Source organism: Marmota marmota, unplaced genomic scaffold (assembly GCF_001458135.2).
Source record: "Marmota marmota marmota unplaced genomic scaffold, marMar, whole genome shotgun sequence".
In the NCBI taxonomy this organism is placed as follows: Eukaryota; Metazoa; Chordata; class Mammalia; order Rodentia; family Sciuridae; genus Marmota; species Marmota marmota.
In genome coordinates this window covers 10,846,144-10,861,842 of record NW_026000205.1, presented here as the reverse complement: position 1 = coordinate 10,861,842, position 15,699 = coordinate 10,846,144, and the positions used below count along the sequence as shown (strand labels likewise).

The window sequence follows — 15,699 nt, the reverse complement described above, 5'->3', positions numbered from 1 at the left end:
GGAGGTGGTGGAGGCGGTGGAACTGCCATGCGCATCTTGGGCGGAGTCATTAGCGCTATCAGGTGAGGCGGGGTCTGGAGGGGCGTGGTCCAACACGCATAGAATGGGATAAACGTGGAGAGTGGTCGGGGCGCTTGAATTAGGGTGGGCTGGCCTGGGCAGGAAGATGGCCTTAAGAAGAGGGCCCTAATGAGGCTGATGTCACCTTGTGGGGGCGGGGCTTGTCATGGGCGTGGTCCCCTTATGCGGGTCAATACTTGTGGGCTCTAAGGGGGCCGGTCTGGTGCTGGTGGAGGAGGGGGGTACTTAATGGAAGGTGCAGCTTTTAGTAGATAATCTTGAAATTAAAGTTCTAGAGGAAAACCAATGAGTCTGGATGACACTTAGTAGGGGCGGTACTTGACATAGGTAAAATCTGCTGTCCTAGGTGAGTTAGTGGGCCCAGGAGAGGTCAAGATCTAATGGAATAGGGGAAATGGCCAAGAAGGAGCTGGGCCTGTTAGAGAACTGGTTACATTCACAGAGAAAAATGCCCTGGCAGGGTGGGGCAGGTTGTCTGTTGATGCCTAATTAGCCTTCATCAACAAGCAGTGAACCCTCAAAGCAATAGAGCCTAACGGATCTGGGTTAGGATGCTGGGAAAACAGACATTCAGAAGTGATGGAGAAGGGTCCTGGGAAGATAGGACCTGAGGAGGATTAAGCCCTGGGAAGCCAGGGCAGAGCCTTTGTGAAAAGAGTCTTTGAAGGGGTGTTGTGAATGAAGTGGGCAGGATTTCAGGTTGACAATTGAGTGGGACCAAGATGATTCTGACATCTGCCATTGGATGGATGTGCCTTGGCAGGAATGGATTCCACTGTGGGGGTGGGACTGTGGGATGTGGCTGGCCTGATGGAGTGAGAGGAGAGGCAGAACTAGGGATCTGTGGATTGGGGTAGGTGAAGACAGGGACAGATGAAGATGAAGGGACCAGGTAAGGCGGGTGGGAGGTTGGGATTTCGGGGTTGGGGTTGGCGTTGGAGATTCTGAGGGCTTTGCCCGTTGGAGGCCCCGCCCTCCCGCACTAACTCCTCCTTATCTCCTCTTAGCGAGGCGGCTGCACAGTACAACCCCGAGCCTCCGGTAAGCGGCCCTCCACAACCAGAGACCCCGCTTCTTCTGGGCTTTTTCCATCCCTGCTCCTATAAATAAGCCTCCCCTCCCCCTCTTATGAAATTTCTCTGTCATTAAGTCCCTCCCTTGCCAAGTCCCCAAACTAGCCATGGGTTTCAGCCGTGCCACATATACTTCCTGTTCACTAACCACTGCTTGTCCTCTGATCTTTAGGCTGCCTGGCCCACTCACTTTCTCACCAGCAGTGCTTGGGTATGGGGAGCCAAGGTACCCTTCCCCATATCTCCTCTGAGATCTTCTCCCTCTGCAGCCCCCGCGCACCCATTACTCCAACATTGAGGCCAACGAGAGTGAGGAGGTCCGGCAGTTCCGGAAACTCTTTGCCCAACTGGCTGGAGATGTAAGTAACCTGGGGACCCTGGCTCTGTCCTAATCCTTCCATGTCTTTCCCTTGGACTATTCTTGTACACATATATTTGATTGACAATCCCAAAGTTCTCGTTCTCCTTCATAACCCATCTAGACCCCTTTCAGTCTTCCCCTGACGTGCCCCTAATTTCTGCCCTCAGGATATGGAGGTCAGTGCCACGGAACTCATGAACATTCTCAACAAGATCGTGACCCGCCGTGAGTGTCCAGGGTCAATGCATGGGGCAGGTTTAGAGGCCTAGGTGCTGGGGTGGCTGTGATCTGTGGCCTCTGATCTTCAACATGTTCCCCACAGACCCTGATTTGAAAACTGATGGTTTTGGCATTGACACATGTCGAAGCATGGTGGCTGTGATGGATGTATCCTTTTGGGCTCAGACTAGGGAAGGACATGGATAAAGAGGGAATTTCTTTTCTCTCTTTCCTTTTTTTTCTCTCTCCTTCTCCCCCCTACCCTTTCTTTCTTTCTTTCTTTCTTGAACCCAGGGATGCTTTACCACTGAGCTACATCCAACCTTTTGTATTTTTTGAGACAGGGTCTTGCTAAGCTGCTTTGAGCTTCACTAAGTTGCTGAGACTGGCCTTGAACTTATAATCCTCTTGCCTCAGCCTCCTGAGTTGCTGAAATTACAGGTGTGCATCACCAGGCCTGACTTAAGGGGAATTTTCTGAGAGTATGTTTGGGACTGCTTTCATACCCAGTGACATGAACTTGCATGTATCAGAAAATACCCCAGAGACATGTAGCAATAAATAACATCACCTGGCACTTTACTTAGGTTAATTGTCTGCACCTCACAGACACCCTGATGGATGGGAAAATTATTATACTACATTTTATAAGTAAGGAAACTGAGGCTCAAAGAGAAGCAAACATTTGTCTGAAATTATAAAGAAGAGTAAATGAGAGAATAGGAATTTGGACACAGGACTTTTGAGCTTGAGAATCCAAGCTGATAACACTTACATGTACATAAATTCACAACACATGCCATATACCACATATGATGTGGTATATGAAGCATATACACAGAAGTGCATGTGGGCTAGTGATGTAACTCAGTGGTACAGTGTTTTCTTACCATACATGAGTCCCTGGATTCAATCTCCAGCACTAAATATGTGACCATGTCACTAGCTGATCTTGGGTACAGGCACACCTAGAACATAGGGCAATATATAAATATGAATTCACATCATGATTATACATATATTCCATAGGGTGAAACAATACCAGCTCTACTTCTTAGCAAGTTCCTGACCCTCTCTGTGCCTTGGTTTTCTTGCCTGCAAAATGGGCACAGTAGTGCATATCTGTAAACCCAGCTACACCAGAAGCTGAGGCAGGAGGATTATAAATTCAAGGCCAGCCTCAGCAATTTAGTGAGACACTGACTCAAAATAAATAAAAGGATTGAGGGCATAGTTCAATGGTAAAGCCCTTCTGGGTTCAATCCCTAGTACCAAAAAAAAAAAAGAAAGAAAGAAAAAATGATGACTGACACTGGAATTATATGCAAAAGATTGATTCAGCACAGTGTATAGCATAAGTGGTCTATACACATCAGCTGTTACTGTGATCTGACTCTGACTTTTCAGTTTTGAATCTATTTTCTTCTCTGGAAGTAATCCAGGTAGGGCTGGGGTTCTGAGGACTTAGTGAGAAAAGTGATGTTCCTGAATAGCTTACCACAATATCTGGAATATACTAAGTAACTTAATAAGTCTTAACCATTGTTGTTATTTGAGAATTTATTAAATGCCAGGCCCTAAGCTAAGGGCTTTATATCAATATCTCATTCAGTTTTTGGGGTGTGTGTGTGTGTGTGTGTGTGAGAGAGAGAGAGAGAGAGAGAGAGAGAGACTGGGGAGTGAACCTAGGGCCTCACACATGCTTAGCAAGTGCTCTACCATTGAGCTACATTCCTAACAGATACTTGTTAAAATTTTAAGACACTAGGGGTTTTTTATTTCTGTTTTTTGGTACTAGGGATTGAGCCCAGGGGCATTTTACCACTATGCTGTATCCCTGGCCCTTATTTAATATTTTGAGTCAGGGTCTTGCTAAGTTATTGAGTGCCTCGCTAAATTGCTGAAGTTGGTTTGAACTCATGATCCTCGTGCCTCAGCCTCCTAAGTTTCTGGGATTACAGGCATGCACCACCATGCCTGTTTTTTACATGTCCTAACACATATTAAATCAAGGTACTATCTAAAATTTTATAAACCAGGCACAGTGGCACACACCTATAATCCCAATGACTCAGGAGGTAGACAGGCAGGAGATCCCAAGTTCAGACTAGCCTGGGCATCTTAGGAAGACCCTATCTCAAAATAAAATGTAAAAGGCTGGGGATGTGGCTCAATGGTAGAGCATTTGCCTGGCTTGCATGAGGCCCTGGGTTTGATCTTAGTACTAGGGGGAAATGTAGCAGAGAGTGCTAGGGATATATATCAGTGGTCGGTCTGGTGTTTGCCTACCATACATGAGGGCATAGGGTAGCTGTGATCTCTGGCCTCTAATCTTCAACCTGTTCCCCCACAGACCCTAATCTGAAAACTGATGGTTTTGGCATTGACACGCCATAGCACGATGTCGATCATATATATAAATGAGGACATAATTCTTTTTAGGTGAAGAATTTGTAGTTTGAAGAAGCACAATATAATTTCCCATGGTTATGTTAAAAGAGAGTCTTGGGGATATAGCTCAATGGTAAAGTGCCCTTGGGTCTAATCCCTAGTATCACGCGAATGTGTGCGCGCGCGCGCGCACACACACACACAGTCACCAAAAAAAAAAGAGAGAGAAAGATGTGTAGATAAAATGAAAAATAAAACCACACCCCATGTGACATGATGGATGTTGAATGGGAGCTGGCATTTTAGTCCAGGTTCCTGAATTTATAATATTGTCATGTGTCTAGGGCATATAGTATGCATATCTGTGTACAGCTGTCATGGTGTTCTTAACAACCTCTTGCCAGAGTGACACCACAGGCAAGCTGGGCTTCGAGGAATTTAAGTATCTGTGGAACAACATAAAAAAGTGGCAGGTGAGTGGCAGTCTTTGAAATTTCCTAGCACCCAAGACCCCCAATCCATGGAAGCACCATGTCCCATGATGCTCAATCAGACCCTATCCTATCTCCACAGGCCATATACAAACAGTTTGACTTTGACAGATCAGGGACCATCTGCAGCTCTGAACTCCCAGGGGCCTTTGAGGCAGCAGGTAGGGCTGCCAGGGACATGATGGTGTTGGGGGTGGGATTGATGAGGTAGTTGAATCCTGGGAATTAGAGTAGGTTGGGCCACATGGCCTTCACACCTAAGAGACTGAACCATTTTCAGGATTCCGCCTGAATGATCATCTCTACAACATGATCATCCGGCGCTACTCTGATGAGGAAGGAAATATGGATTTTGACAACTTCATCAGCTGCTTGGTCAGGCTGGATGCCATGTTCCGTGAGTAACACTCCAGCTCTCTTCCCGGGCAGGGATTTGTTCAAGGTCTGTTCTCCAAAGTTTCCTCTAAGCCTGACTTTGAGCTGTGCAGTGCTAGGGGCAGAGCAGTGATGGAAACAGCCCCAGTTCTTGTCCTTACAGAGCTTATATTCCACTAGTAAGCCACAAGCAGTGACAGTTGAGACTGGTACTGCTGGGATGGGGAGCCTTTTCAGAGTGATCAGGATTATGAGGGGAAGCTCAGGGGAGAGTGTGGTCAGATTGTGCTTGGGGATAGCCCCAGGGAGTGCCTTTCACAATGAGGAGGTACCTGAGACAGCCCGGGGGGTCAGGGAGACCGCCCTGGAGGGGAGGGCACATGTGAGGGAGGGATGAGGAAAAATGAATGTAGTGAGAGCGCAGGGAGCAGTGTTGCAAGCCAAGGAAACAGTCTGTGTAAAAGCTTTGAAGGGAAAGAGGAAATGGTGCTTTGGGTGCTTTTTTGGTAGACTCTTAGTTCAAAGCATGTTGAAGAGCGGGTAGTTGAGGGGGGCACGGGAATAGGAGGGTTGGTAGGAAGTAGGGACTAGGTCATGAGGGCTTGCTTTTCTTTTTTTCTTTTTTTTTTTTTTTTGGTGCTGGAAGTCAAACCTGGGACCTTGCACATGCTAAGTACATGCTTTACCACTGAGCTATACCCAGCCTTTTTTGGGGGGAGGGCGGGTACTGGGGATTTAACTTAGGGGCACGTGACCACTGAGCCACAACCCCAGCCCTGTTTTTTTTTTTTTTTGTATTTTATTTGGAGAAAGTGTCTCACTGGGTTGCTTAGCACCTCATTTTTTGCTGAGGCTAACTTTGAATTCGCTATCCTCCTGTCTCAGCCTCCCAAGCCACTGGGATTACAGTTACGTGCCACTGCACCCAGCTTTATGAGCATTAATGTACTGAATCCTTAAGACATTCCTGTAGATGTAGAAATTATTATTCTTATTATTTTTTTTAAAGAGAGAGAGAGAACATTTTTAAAATATTTATTTTTCAGTTTTCGGTGGACACATCTTTATTTTTTATTTTATGTGGTGCTGAGGAACGAACCCAGCACCCCGCGCATGCCAGGCGAGCGAGTTACCGCTTGAGCCACATCTCCAGCCCATATTATTTTTTTGTAAATATTTTTAGTTGATTAATTGACTTTATTTTATTTATTTATTTTTTATATGGTGCTGAGGATCAAACCCAGTGTCTCACATATGCTATGCAAGTATTCTACCACTGAGCTACAACCCCAGCCCTACTGTCCTTATTTTATGGAGGAGGAACCTAGGATTCAGGAAAGCAAAATTATGTAACTGCAGCCACTCAGCTAGGAAGTTGGAAAATCAGAATTTGAACTTGGGTCTGTCTGAGATCTGAACTGAATAGAGTGAGAGGAGGCAGGAGCAACGGGCATGGTCAGGCCATGCAGGGCTGTGAATGCCAAGTCCAGGGGTGACCAGACTCTACCCATGACATTGGAGAGCTTTGACAAGTTTTAGGCAGGAGAGAGACAGGCTCAGGTTTGGCTTTAGGAAGATCCTTTGGCCTCCCAAGAGCCCAGGGTAGACAGTGCATTAAGAATTGAAAGAGGCTAGGTGCAGTGATGCGGGAGGCCAGGGTAGGAGGATCATGAACTCAAAGCTAATCTCAGCAATTTAGTCAAGCCCTAAGCAACTTAGTGAAGACTTTTTCAAAATAAAAAATAAAAGGGCTCGCTCGGGATGTGGCTCACTGGTTAAGTGCCCCTGGGTTCAATTCCTGGTACCAAAAAAAAAAAAAAAAAAAAAGATTGAAAGAGAAAAAGTAGAAGATAGAGGGAGTGGACAATAGGGCATATAATGTCCAAAGTTATACATGAGAAGGCCCAAACCAGGCACAGTGGTACACACCTGTAATCCAGCTACCAGAAGGCTGAGGCAGGAAGATCTTAAATTGACACCATCCTGGGCAACTTAGCAAGGCCTTGTCTCAAAATGAAATATAAAAGGCTGAAAGTATAATTTATCTCAGTGGTAGAGAGCCCCGGGTTCAGTCCTTAGTACTACCGAGAGAGAGAGAGAGAGAGAGAGAGAGAGAGAGAGAGAGAGAGAGAAGGCCCAAGAAATGGCCCTTGGATTTTCTAGCAAGAAGACCAGTAGTAACTGTGATGAGTGCAGTGTCCAGGACACCATGTGTGTAGATGCCTGCCTGGTGACAGCTGTGAGTGATGTGAGTGGGGGAAGAGACAATGTGGCCCTGTTTGCATCAGTTTAACTGTAGGTAGGAACCTAAAGTCAGTTTCAGCAGTGGGGATCGCACCAGATTTTGGGAATTGTCTGCAGAGCCTCCCCAATATCCTGTTGGTGGAGACTGGAGAGAATGGAGCATAGATGTTAGTGGGAGGCTTGGGGTTCCAGTCCCAATTTCTTCCCTTTATTTTTCTTTCTTTCTTTATTTTTTTTTAAGAGAGAGAGAGAGAATTTTAATATTTATTTTTTAGTTTTCGGCGGACACAACATCTTTGTTTGTATGTGGTGCTGAGGATCGAACCTGGGCCGCACGCATGCCAGGCGAGCGCGCTACCGCTTGAGCCACATCCCCAGCTCTCTTCCCTTTCTTATGTTGTGACCCAGAGCATGTCACTTCACTTCTCTGTACTTCATTTTTAAATGACAATCACTGGGCTTGATGGTACATGACTGGGGAGACTAAAGAAGGAGGATTGCAAGAAGGAGGCCAGCCTGGGCAACATAGGGAGTCCCTGCCTAAAAAAAAAAAAAGGATTCGGGATGTAGCTCAGTGGTAGAGTGGCCCTGCTCAATCTCCAATACTAACCACTTATCTCACAGAATTGGATTCAATGAGTTAATATATGAGAAACACTTTGCACAATGTTTGGCACAGAGTAAATGAGCCAGCTATGACTTTTTTATCATCCCATTGAGTAGTATATCATTATCATAATCTTCCCATCCCCCATATAAAAGTATCCTTTCTTTCTCCTCCAGGTGCCTTCAAATCTCTTGACAGAGATGGCACTGGACAAATCCAGGTGAACATCCAGGAGGTAAGAACCCCCTTTCTTAGGTGTGGGTACTTAGAGAGACTCTGTCCCTCAGCCCTGTATACCAGCTCAGAACTCTTCCCCCCCCCATCCTATTTTCCCGACAATCCCTGAGTGTAGGCAGAGAAGGGGGTCTGGTATTCTGGGGTTCCCTGCTCCTCACTCTGTGCCTTTCTCTCTCCAGTGGCTACAGCTGACTATGTATTCCTGAATGGCAATCCCAGACCTGTCCCCTCACTGCCTCGCCATTGGAGCCACCCCAGATCCTGGGTTTCTCCCAAGGCCCAGCCTGTCTGCAGTCACTTCTTCATAGGTCCTGCTACCCACAGACCTTTCCTTCACCCAGTCCTTGAAACCCAGTTTCTTAGGCAATAACCAGGGCCCATCATGCCCCAACATGCCATACCCTGAGTGTTACCCAAGCTCTAAGACATTCTAGTATGTTCTGCCCAAGGGTCACCCAACCCCACCACACCCATCTCACACACTCTCCATTACCTCTTTCCTATATCTGTGCCAAGCCAAATACTCAAGTGGCTTCCATGCCCCAAGGCCCTGTCTCAGTTCTGAGAAGATCACTCCAGTTCCCACACACCCTGGCACACTCATTCAAATTACCACCCAAGCAGCCAAATAAACTCCAGGCCATTGCAGGCCTGCACACCCCAGTGCCTTTGCCTGTACTCTGCTTACAGCCTGCCAGGCCCAGGAGGAAATAAATGTATCTCAGTTGCTGCTCCCTATTCGATCTGCCTCCTGTTCTGGGAGTCAAGGGGTTGTTTGGGCTCTGGGGAAGAGAAAGTCTTGGGAGTAGGATAGGTGGGGTAGGGTGGTTTTGTCTATCTCCATGCCTATCCTCAAGATCTGCATATCGCCCAGAGCCTGGTTCTTGCAGAGAATCCCATACAGGCCCTATGGAGCCTGAGGCTGGGACCCAAAAGCCCAAGTGGTCTCTGCTTCTCCTTCCAGAGCCTGAGCTTGTAGGAGGTGTCAGTGCCCTCTGGATTCTGCCCCCCAGGGTCATGTTTGCTCCTCTTTCAGCTTTGTTCTTTAAGCCAGTCTCTGTCATCACTTCCCTCTGCCTCTTACTATGTCATGGGCTGTGCTCAGTGGTTTCCTCCCTCAGTGGGTCTCTGCAGGGCGAGGGGCTGCCATCTGGGTTACAAAGCCCCTGGATACCATTCCAGGTCCCCAAACCCCGAAAAGCAGTCCAGGGGTGCTGTCTGAAGCCATCAGCAACATCCTGGTCCAGCATGGGAGATCAAGGGCCAGGGTAATGGACTATCCACAGGGCAGACATTCCTGGCTGGTGGGAGGATGGGCTGGGACACACACACACACACAAGAGGCCAGAGCTGCGTTGGGTTCCCAAGAAGCCAATTTATTGATGTTTATCCAAGTCCCTTAGGTCCTCCAAACTTCTTGGTCTCACTTCTTGTGGGGGAAGGAGGCCCAGCCAAGGCAGTACAAGCTGTAGACACTGCCTGGGATGGGAGAGTGGGGGATACAGAGTGAGACCCTAATCTCCCCTCCAGACCTCATCTCCCACTTTTAAGCCCCCCTACAGGTTCCCCAACACCATCCTGGATCCCAGCCCCAGTTCAGAGGTCAGCTCCCTTTCCAAACAGGACCCCTGGTGGAACCCCACCCTACTCCTCACCTCCCACCCTGAAGGCTTTGATCAGGACCAGAGAAGGGGCTTTGTCCTCAGCTTCTACCTGGGCCCCAGACCCATCACTAGTCCAGCTCCCTTGCGGAGACAAACCCAACTCCTAAGTAGCCAGCCTTGACTCCAGTCCCATCCACCAAACCTGGCCAGCTGAGGACTCAACCCCTTCCCAAATTGCTAATCCCCAGCTCAGACACTAGCAAAGGCCCCGCCCAAATGCCAACAGGAACCAGCCCCCTTTTCCACAGGTAGCTCAGGACCAGCAAGCCCAGCACTCACCCCCCAGAGTCAGCGTCATGGTCAGTCGGTACAGGATGTTGTCAGTTCCCCCGCCCTTCAAGTGCACTGGGAGGTCATTGTCCGCCTGAGTGTGGGAGTGAGGAGTGAGAACGGATGCTGGCTGCCTCACTGACCTCAACCCCAGGCCCTGCTCAGAGACCAAGCCTGCAGCCCTGGCTCTTCCCCACCCTGCCTACCTGGAAGAGTTTCTGTTTCTCGGGCACTCGGTTCTGAAAGTGGTGCCTGGTGGTTGAGCTGAAGGAGCGAATCAACGCCTGGGAGACCTGAGGGTACAGCAGGTGGATGGGTTGGAGGCAGCTGGAGGGTCATCCCTAAATGGGGCTGGTGAGGCCTGTACTCAGGGACCAGTCTATCCCTAAAGTGACCTAAAAATAAGATTCAACTGCCAGTGAGGGCAGGGAAGGAGGGGCCTATCAAGAAAGGCCTGGAAGAAGAGTCTTAGTGCCTGGAGAGGACGGCTTAAGGTTAGAAGGCTGGCTGGACAGTCCTGGAAGGCAAGAGGACACAAAAAGGGGACTCCTGTTCTGGAAATCCAAGTCCTGAGATAATGAGGGGTGGGGGTTAGACTAGGTCCCTCGGACGTTTCTAGGTTGTCTAAGAAATCCCAAGTAGGGGTAGGGGTCTCAGTGATGCAAAGGGAATCCTGAATGAAGGAGGTTTAAATCCGGGGATCTGGGCCATGTTAGAGGTCCTGGCTGTCTCAGAAGATTAGGTTTTGGAGGAGGGTCCCAAACCCTGAAGGGGGCTCACGTTCCAAGACCCCAGATCTTGGAATGTTTAAGGAGTCACGGGTTATGGCAAGGGCTTCTGGGTTGGGGGCTCCGGCCCAGTCCTTGGGGTCCCTCACCCGCAAGGCCCTCATTCTGCGTCCTCCTCTTCGGCTGGAGTCACCTCCCCTTTCCGCCCAAGGACACACGGTGCCCTCCTCCTGGTGCCCTCCCCCTCCCGGGGAATCCAAGCCACGCCCCCTGCGTACGCGGCGGGGCAGCTGGCTGGGGACCTGGCCTCGCCCAGCTCTTGACAGCTGAGGATGTGACCTCCGCCCGGGCTGCGCTGGGGGCGGGGAGCCCAGCAAATCGGATTTTCCAATAGGCACGCCCGGCCCGCGCCGTGAAGGAAACCTCCCTCTGCTTTCTCGGGATTTCTGTGGGTCCAACAGGAGAGGAAAGCCGCGCCCGGGAATGCACGTTTGGGTGGTTTGCGGGGCCAGGGCAGTTCCCCGCCCCCCATCTATGCCCTGGAGTTTGGTTACGGAAGAGCGAGTACGGGCAGTGACTGCACCTCAGAGATTTAGTTTCCGCATTGGTAATACGAGGGCAAGTCGGGATCTTCCTAGAGTTTGTTGAAATCAGTAAATGAGCTCATATGAGATACGAGAGCATAACTGAGCCTACACAGTAATTGCAGAGAAAAACCATGGCCATTATTTTTAGCGGTAAAGTATATATGTGTGTATGTATGCATATGTGTGTATATGTATTCCTACCCCCCCCACACACACACTTTCTTTTTCCTTTTCTTCCCCCCTCCCCCCACTCCTCCTCCTCCGTTGGAGTCCAGGGTCTAGTGCATAAGGCTGGGCAGGTGCTCCACCACTGACTGAGCTACATGCTCCCAGCCTCACTGCCTGCCCCTCCAAAAAAAAAAAAAATTCTTACTTGTAATTGGACCCAGGAGATCACATATACCAGTCAAGCAGTCAAGCTCTCTACCACCAAACTACATCCCCAGTCCTTTTATATGTTTTTAAGAAGACAGAGTCTTCTTAAATTGAACTGCTTGTCCCTGAACTTGTGATCCTCCTGCCTCAGCCTCCCCAGTAGCTGGGGTTACAGATGGGTGTCTAAATGTGTTTATACTTGATTTCTTTCTTTTTTGTACTGAGGATTGAACCCAGGTGCACTCTCCCATGGAGCTACATCCCTACTTCTTTTTATTTTGAGTTACCAGGGCTGGCCTAGAACTTGTGATCCTCCTGTCTCAGTCTCCCAAGTGGCCACTGTACCATACTAAACAATGTATTTTAAAGCAAATGCCAATATCATATCTCATATTTAAATGTTACCCTACAGAGTGCAGGCAGGGGAGCAGACAATTGGCCATTGGAAGAGTGGGTGTGTGGTGGGAGTCTGGGTACTTCAGGGCAAAAGGCTTCCTACCATCTGAGTCACAGGATCACTGGGAGTTTGCAGAAGAAACGATTGATCCATGTATGACCTTCTGGATCATAGGTGACCCAAAGAGTAATACATTTTTTTCCCAGAACTGGGGATGGAGCCCAGGGGTGCTTTACCCTAGCCATTTTATTCTTAAGGGTTTCACTAAATTGCCAAGTGCTGGCCTCAAACTTGCACTTAGCCTCTCTGAGTCACCGCTTCGGCCTCCCTCCTGGTATTACTGACATGTGCCACCATGTTTAGTAATAAAACTTTCCTTATCTCACCAAGAGGACCATGGTTACAGCCTGGACAAGGATTAACCCATAGGTGCCAGGATGTGTGGAACAATATCTTCATGTAAAAAGCAATGAAGCCCCAAATCTTGGAGGAATCTCTAAGGTTTTGTACACAAAACTTGGAGTGGTTTGTTTACATACCAAGGACTGGAGTGCCAGCCTTTCCAGGAGGGAGGTGACAAATTCCTCTTTATTGTTAATATTATTATCTTTTTTTTTTTTTTGTACAAGGGATCGAACCCAGAGGCACTTAACCAATGAGCCGCATTCCCAGCCCTTTTTTATTTTTTATTTTGAGACAGGGTCTTGTTGAATTGCTGAATCTGGCCTCGAATTTGCGATCCTCAGCCTACCAAATTGCTGGGATTACAGGCGTGGGCCACCACATCTGGCACCTGTGTGTGAGGAGGTAGATTCTAAAAGTCAATGCCTAAGGTGAAAATAACATGTTGTTCAAACTTTTCCTGAGCCAAGTGTGGTGGTGCATACCTGTAAATCCAGTGTCTCAGGAGGGTGAGGCAAGAGCACGGCAAGTTCTTTCATGGGAGAAGACATGTCTTCAGAGAAAGGTTGACAGAATTCCCAGAGATAAGAGGGAACTTGACTCTGTCTGGACCATCAGGGTCATGGCATATGTATTGGAAAAGAATTTCAGCAGCACCAGTCTTTAGAGGTTTATTTAGGAAAATAGATACAAATTCAAGGGAGTATGCAGGATATCTTTAGAGTGAGTGATAGCAACTGTTGATATGGGGTGTTAATGTTTATAGAGATGGTTGCTAGGGGCTGGACTAGAGGTGGAGCTACATAGTTTTGGGCCACTTTTATTCTGCACTGTGTATTGCCCGCATCTTACTGGGCAGGGACAAAGGGCATGTTGCTCAGGAGGTGCAATTGTTCCTGGGTGTTTTCAGGAATTCGTGGTTCATGGGCACTTCCTTTGAGACTCAGTATCTTTGCCTTTATTCTCAAATTCCTATCTCAGTTCCAGGCCAGCCTCTGCAGTTTAGCCAGACTCTGTCTCAAAATAAAAGGGCTGGGTTCCCAGTACCATAAACAACAAACAAGCAAAATATTTCCCTTGAAAACACCTTATAATGGAGCCATTTTGGAAACTAGGGCATCATCTTTTATTATGTCAAACACAGCCCTTTCTCCAGGCTGAAACACCTCACTGTGGCTTTGTCTAAAGATCAGTGTAGGTTTCAGTGTAGAGAACATATTGAATGAAAATGTGCCCCTCATCCAGGTAAGAGATGAGAATCAAGTGTTGAGGTTCAGAATACCCTAAAATAAGGTACCCTGAGCAAATTGCAGAAGCAGAAAGTTCACTCAGACCTACTCCCCACCCCAACCCCAGCCTCTTTCTGTATGAAGCCTGGTCATAAGAAGTCTCTGACTTATCTTGTCTGAAAGTAGGTCATAATCCTCATTTCAGAGTTGTCCTGCCTATACACAGAGGCAAGAATCTGAACAAATAGGCCCTGACAAGTGGCATCCTGCACCTACCTAGCCTCCACCCCGAAGAACTAAGTTCTTCACCCTGGAAGGTAGTGTGGTTGCTCTACGTATCTATATGTTGACTTTATTTTGTTGTTTATTTATTTAGGTGCTGGGGATTGAGCATGCTAAGCACACACTTTACCACTGAATGCTATGAATAGCCCTATCTATATGGTGACTTTAGACTCCATTGTGCCCACAGCACATGGCATATGGGTGGACTTGATAAATATTTGTTAAAGGAAATATAATCCAAATGTTCTTTGACTTGATAGGACATAACTGGGTGGAGAGATGCACAGCTGTAATTCCAGCTACTCAGGGGGCTGAGGCCGAGGCAGAAGGATCACACTTTTTCTTTTTTAATATTTGTTTTTAGTTGGACACAATATCTTTATTTATTTATTTATTTTTATGTGGTGCTGGGGATCGAACCCAGGGCCTCGCATGTGCTAGGCGAGCACTCTACCACTGAGCCACAACCTCAGCTCTGGATCGCACTTTTTTAGGGGGCATTTACTAGGGACTGTACCCAGGGGCACTCAACCACTGAGCCACATCCCTAGCCCTATTTTGTATTTTATCTAGAGACACGGACTCACTGAGTTGCTTAACACCTTGCTTTTGCTGAGGCTGGCTTTGAACTCATGATCCTCCTGCCTCAGCCTCCTAAACTGCTGGGATTACAGTCATGCACCACCATGCCCAGAATCCCCAGACCTTTTTATTTTTTATTTTGAGACAGGGCCTGGTTAAGTTGCTTAGGGACTTGCTAAGTTGCTGAGGCTGACTTTGAACTTGTGTTCCTCCTGCCTCAGGAGAGTGTGGCTGTAAAGGAAGCAGATGACTCACTCACACATTGCACATCACTTGACAAGACCCAGTCTCAAAATAAAAAGGACTGGGGATGTGGCTCAGTGGTAGAGTGCCCCTGGGTTCAATCTCCAGTACTAAATAAGTATATTAAGTAAATAAGTAAGATCTCAGTGCTTCTCTTAGCTTCTATCCATCTTGAAGATATTTCTGGGCATGGGCCCACTCACCCATCTGTTCCTTATAATCTGCTCCTGTAGCGTCAACATTTGGGGAAGAAAATAGAAATCTATCTAGAACATGGTGTATACACCCTAGAGGGGGAGCCCCCTCCTTCGAGGTGGCGAGGGGCCCCCTCATTACCTATAATCCCAGCAGCTTGGGAGGCTGAGACAGGAGGATCACTAGTTCAAAAATAGCCTCAGCAATTTAGTGCAACCCTAAGCAACTCAGTGAGACCCTGTCTCTAAATAAAACACAAAAAGGGCTGGGGATGTGGTTCAGTGGTTAAGTGCTCTGAGTTCAATCCTCAGTACCAAAACAAGGAAAAAATCTAAAGTTTGGTGACTTAGTCCATTTTTTGTTGTTGTAACAAAATACCTAAAACAAGGTAATTTATAAAGAACATAATTTTATTTGGCTCATGGACCAAGAGGATGGGAAGTCCAAGAACATGGTGCCAGCTAACTGCTTGACTTCTGGTGAGGCCTTGTGCTGTGTCATAACGTGGCAGAAGGGTAGAAGAGGAGGTGAGCACACAGGAAAGAGAAAGCACAAGGGCAGCTTTGCTTTATAACAATCCTTTCTCAAAATGACTAACCCACTCCTGGGACAAAGACATTAATTCCTTTTTCTTTTTTCTTTTCTTTTTTTTTTTTTTTTTTT

The 15,699-nt window shown here is 47.6% G+C and overlaps 2 protein-coding genes across 2 annotated transcripts in view; one reads left to right on the top strand and one right to left on the bottom strand.

Annotated features, from left to right (window-relative positions):
- Positions 1-8,817, top strand: part of Capns1 (calpain small subunit 1) — a 9,918-nt gene extending 1,101 nt beyond the window's left edge. Inside the window, exons 3-12 of the mRNA XM_015497223.2 lie at positions 5-62; positions 1,089-1,122; positions 1,424-1,513; positions 1,683-1,740; positions 1,838-1,902; positions 4,530-4,598; positions 4,699-4,777; positions 4,897-5,013; positions 8,019-8,077; positions 8,259-8,817. Coding sequence (XP_015352709.1) covers positions 5-62; positions 1,089-1,122; positions 1,424-1,513; positions 1,683-1,740; positions 1,838-1,902; positions 4,530-4,598; positions 4,699-4,777; positions 4,897-5,013; positions 8,019-8,077; positions 8,259-8,285 — 656 coding nt within the window. The 3' untranslated portion in view covers positions 8,286-8,817. The remainder of the gene's footprint in view (positions 1-4; positions 63-1,088; positions 1,123-1,423; positions 1,514-1,682; positions 1,741-1,837; positions 1,903-4,529; positions 4,599-4,698; positions 4,778-4,896; positions 5,014-8,018; positions 8,078-8,258) is intronic.
- Positions 8,818-9,434: 617 nt separating this feature from the next.
- LOC107151835 (cytochrome c oxidase subunit 7A1, mitochondrial) lies at positions 9,435-11,004 on the bottom strand. The gene is made up of 4 exons (XM_015497254.2): positions 10,891-11,004; positions 10,220-10,306; positions 10,023-10,107; positions 9,435-9,558 (listed from the first exon to the last, which is right to left on the bottom strand). The coding sequence occupies exons 1-4, from the start codon at positions 10,903-10,905 to the stop codon at positions 9,503-9,505; spliced, it is 243 nt and encodes an 80-aa protein (XP_015352740.1). The 5' UTR covers positions 10,906-11,004; the 3' UTR covers positions 9,435-9,502.
- Positions 11,005-15,699: the final 4,695 nt, after the last annotated feature.

What these genes read in the sequence shown, in the direction of transcription:
- LOC107151835 (XM_015497254.2), bottom strand. An exon ending in AGAAACAGAAACTCTTCCAG is followed by an intron (nt 10,108 to 10,219) that starts GTAGGCAGGGTG and finishes TCCCACACTCAG; the next exon opens with GCGGACAATGACCTCCCAGT. An exon ending in CATGACGCTGACTCTGGGGG is followed by an intron (nt 9,559 to 10,022) that starts GTGAGTGCTGGG and finishes CTCCCATCCCAG; the next exon opens with GCAGTGTCTACAGCTTGTAC.